Source organism: Paramisgurnus dabryanus, chromosome 18 (assembly GCF_030506205.2).
Source record: "Paramisgurnus dabryanus chromosome 18, PD_genome_1.1, whole genome shotgun sequence".
Lineage (NCBI taxonomy): Eukaryota > Metazoa > Chordata > Actinopteri > Cypriniformes > Cobitidae > Paramisgurnus > Paramisgurnus dabryanus.
The window spans coordinates 16,976,670-16,980,592 of NC_133354.1; the positions used below are offsets into that span (position 1 = coordinate 16,976,670).

The 3,923-nt window shown below is 38.7% G+C and overlaps 1 protein-coding gene across 1 annotated transcript; it reads left to right on the forward strand.

The window, feature by feature from the left end:
• The first annotated feature begins 320 nt into the window (after window positions 1-320).
• On the forward strand, window positions 321-3,196 carry LOC135776870 (odorant receptor 131-2-like). Its single transcript, XM_065287787.1, has 2 exons — window positions 321-809; window positions 2,705-3,196. The coding sequence occupies exons 1-2, from the start codon at window positions 321-323 to the stop codon at window positions 3,194-3,196; spliced, it is 981 nt and encodes a 326-aa protein (XP_065143859.1).
• Window positions 3,197-3,923: the final 727 nt, after the last annotated feature.

Consider the following 3,923-nt stretch of genomic DNA (forward strand, 5'->3'; position numbering starts at 1 on the left):
TGTAATTTTAAGTTTGTATGGGGTGCAAATGAGCGCATCCTATGTGCCTCCCCTTCTTCTGCTCTCATGCCATGGTTACCACATTCTAGCTGGCACTGTAAATGCTATATAAGTTCATGAGCATTTCTTTACAGGATCTGTAGCTGCCGTGGATAGAAGATTGATGTCTGACACATTCACCATAGGAAGAAGACACATTCGTGTCTAAGGTCTGTTGTTAGTCTTAAAGCTTTAAAAAAAATAATTCAAATCTAAAAATCAACTTTGTGAGTGTTATGAGTTTTCCTATGTAGTTTAATTGTTTTTTTCTCTTTCAGCTTATGGCGGTGGCCAATGGCACAATCACAGAGATGTCTTTTCTGTACCAGCAAATCTTTAAGATAGACTTTGATGCTGGCATTCACACTAGAATTTCATTGGCTGTGCTTATACCCCTGTTCTTTATCTTTGTAAACGGTGTCATGCTCTTTGCTTTAAGAAGCAAGTCTGTCTTTTACGAAACTCCACGCTACATTCTGTTTGGTCACATGCTTATAAATGATTCTGTACTTTTGTCTGTCACAACCATCATGTATATTTTGGCTTCTATCCCAATGCAAATCACCAAAGCCTTGTGTGCTCTTTTTGTCTTTATCTCTCACTGCACTTTCCGTAACTCTCCTTTGACACTCGCAGTGATGTCTCTGGAGCGGTATGTGGCTATCTGCTTCCCTTTAAGACACTGCAACATTGCCACACCAAGAAGGACCAACATAATTTTGGGATTCATATGGATCCTTAGCTCTCTAAACATTGCTATAGATATAATTATGTTGGCTTGAGAAAGCCAACATACTGTTGTTGCACTTAAACTTATTATTATTATTATTCTTTTTCTTCTGAGACTAAAATTTCTAACTCTAACTCGTCCTAGAGCTTTCAAGCTACAGCCATCAAACTTTAGACAGACTTTCGGTCTGATCTGACGAGGTGTGCTATATCTTTTCTAACTGATGGGACCTTCCGAATTCCTAAACGGGGCGCTGAAACACCCCAAAATTTCCATTTACTTAACATTGAGACAAACTTTGACGGGTCAAAGCTGCGAGTGAGAAACTTGTAGAAACTTGTGGCTTACCACATTTAAGGAGGCTGACAGGCTCTGTAAGAACATACCTCACAATGGGGTGTAAGCTGTACCCCTGGGGTGTAAGGGGCCCCCAAAATTTCCCATTGACTTATAATGGGGCAGGAAACATGCCCATAAAAGGGAATAAAAGCGTCCCAGATGGAATATCTTCACTTTAGAGTGTCTTAGAGACATGGGGGTGGGCTCATTTTACTCAAGCATCCAATCAGTCTCTTAGGATCACCCCAGAGCTATTAAGCCACGCCCCTAGCAACCATTTTGGGTACCCTAGCAACATCTCCCATAGACTACCATTATAAAAAGCCCAGATGGATATCTTTGCACCAGAGTGTCATAGAGACATAGGGGTGGGCTCATTTTACTCAGGTATCCAATCAGTCTCTTAGGATTCTTATTGAGGTATTAAGCCACGCCCCTAGCAACAAAATATGAAGACCCTAGCAACATAATAAACAAAGCCTTACATCTCTGGATCTGAACATCGTAGAGACACAGGGTTTGGACCGTTTTACTTGTGGCTTGAAGTGTAATCATTATGGGATGCCAATTTTCTCCCTAGCAACCAAACTTAGTTCCCTAGCAACGGAATAAACAAAGCCTTATATCTCCGCTTCAGAACATCATAGAGACACGGGGGTTGGACTGTTTTACTTGTGGCTTGAAGTGTGATCATTATGGGATGCCAATTTTCTCCCTAGCAACCAAACTTAGTACCCTAGCAACGGAATAAACAAAGCCTTATATCTCCGCATCAGAACACTGTAGAGACACTTGGGTTGGACCGTTTTACTTGTGGCTTGAAGGGTGATCATTATGGGATGCCAATTTTCTCCCTAGCAACCAAACTTAGTACCCTAGCAACGCAATAAATGTTAGCTTCATGCTAGCTTCCTGCTAATCATGCTAGCTTCATGCTAACATCATGCTAGCTTCATGCTAATCATGCTAACTTCATGCTAGCTTCATGCTAATCATGCTAACTTCATGCTAGCTTCATGCTAATCATGCTAGCATCATGCTAGCTTCATGCTAATCATGCTAGCATCATGCTAGCTTCATGCTAATCATGCTAGCATCATGCTAGCTTCATGCTAATCATGCTAGCATCATGCTAGCTTCATGCTAATCATGCTAGCATCATGCTAACTTCATGCTAATCATGCTAGCATCATGCTAGCTTCATGCTAATCATGCTAGCATCATGCTAGCTTCATGCTAATCATGCTAGCATCATGCTAGCTTCATGCTAATCATGCTAGCATCATGCTAGCTTCATGCTAGCATCATGCTAGCTTCATGCTAATCATGCTAGCATCATGCTAGCTTCATGCTTATCATGTTAGCATCATGCTAGCTTCATGCTAATCATGCTAGCTTCATGCTAATCATGCTAGCATCAAGCTAGCTTCATGCTAATCATGCTAGCATCATGCTAGCTTCATGCTAATCATGCTACCTTCATACTTAAACATACTAACAGCCAGATAGCCTACTAAACTAAACTTATGTCAAACCGTTTTAAACGTTCAGGCTACGCTTTCTCAAGCCAACATAAAGTTTGTCTTCAAACTTTACTATCTAGTTTTAGTATTAATTGTCAACCCCAGTAGCTTATCAGATAATATTTTTTGCACGTACGAGAAACTGTTTGTAGCGAAATGGCAGATGGATAAAGCTCAAGGGTTTGAGATTTTTTATTTTGTGTCTGTTGCATTAATTATTATTTTTACTTACATTAGGATTATGATTACAGCCAGGTCTGTTACATCTGATAAAGATTCTGCTAAGAAAGCCCTCAGGACAGTGTTATTGCACCTGATTCAACTTTGTCTGTGTCTCACCACTTTTCTATATGCTACAATAGAGAAAGCATTGTACATGATGTCAGGTAACAATCCTCCTTTCTTTTTAACCCTCAGATATTTAAATTATATTACTGTTCTTATTCTGCCACGCTGCTTGAGCCCTTTGATCTATGGTGTGAGAGACAAGGCCTTGTTACCTTTATTCAAATATTACTTCTGTTATTGTTCAGGTAGAGCAAGACCCAGTGTTAATGTACATTAACTGATCTGGAGAGGTGTTATAATATAAAAAAATAATCGGTCTAAATGTGTAAGAATTATGTTGAATTCTGTTGACACTTTAAAAATAAAACTACTGATTCTGAAAAAGTCTGAAAATTTGTTTAATATTAATACTTATTTTTAAAACTCTGTATTTGTTAAAACCAATGTTTAGTAGGACATAAGACCTATCATCATGTCCGCTTCTCAAGTAGTGCTGACATTCAGTGAACAAATACTATAAACATTAGCATAAATATTTGTTCACTGGAAAAGTAATGAAGCAAGTAGTAATGAACAGATTTTTAGTTCAAAAGTCTATAAGTGTCTTTGGGGTTCAACAATTTATAAATGGGGCTTACTTTAGGAGGATTTCTACATTCTTCTTTAAACCATTGTTGCTTGAGGTTGGGGTCAGATTTGGGGTTTGTGTTAAGATATCCGAAACCAATACATAAAATGACATGAAAAGGTGTGTGCTATTTGTAAAACCTGCTCTCCAGCAAAGTAAACGGGAAGGACTGGCCGTATGCATTCAGAATTGGACTTTGACGTATACACTGCACGATTTTTAAAAATTGTGTTATTTATACGCAAATTAATGAGACTTGTCCAGTATTGTCCTTTCATGCTAATGCATGAGATGCTTGATGCTTTGCTAGATCACAAAGGCCTGAATGCTTTTTCAAAAATCTGTAAAGGTTTGTACCTTTGCCACTAGTTCTGTT

What these genes read in the sequence shown, in the direction of transcription:
- LOC135776870 (XM_065287787.1), top strand. Translation starts at nt 321, where the DNA reads ATGGCGGTGGCCAATGGCACAATCACAGAGATGTCTTTTCTGTACCAG. An exon ending in ACATTGCTATAGATATAATT is followed by an intron (nt 810 to 2,704) that starts ATGTTGGCTTGA and finishes TTCAAACTTTAC; the next exon opens with TATCTAGTTTTAGTATTAAT.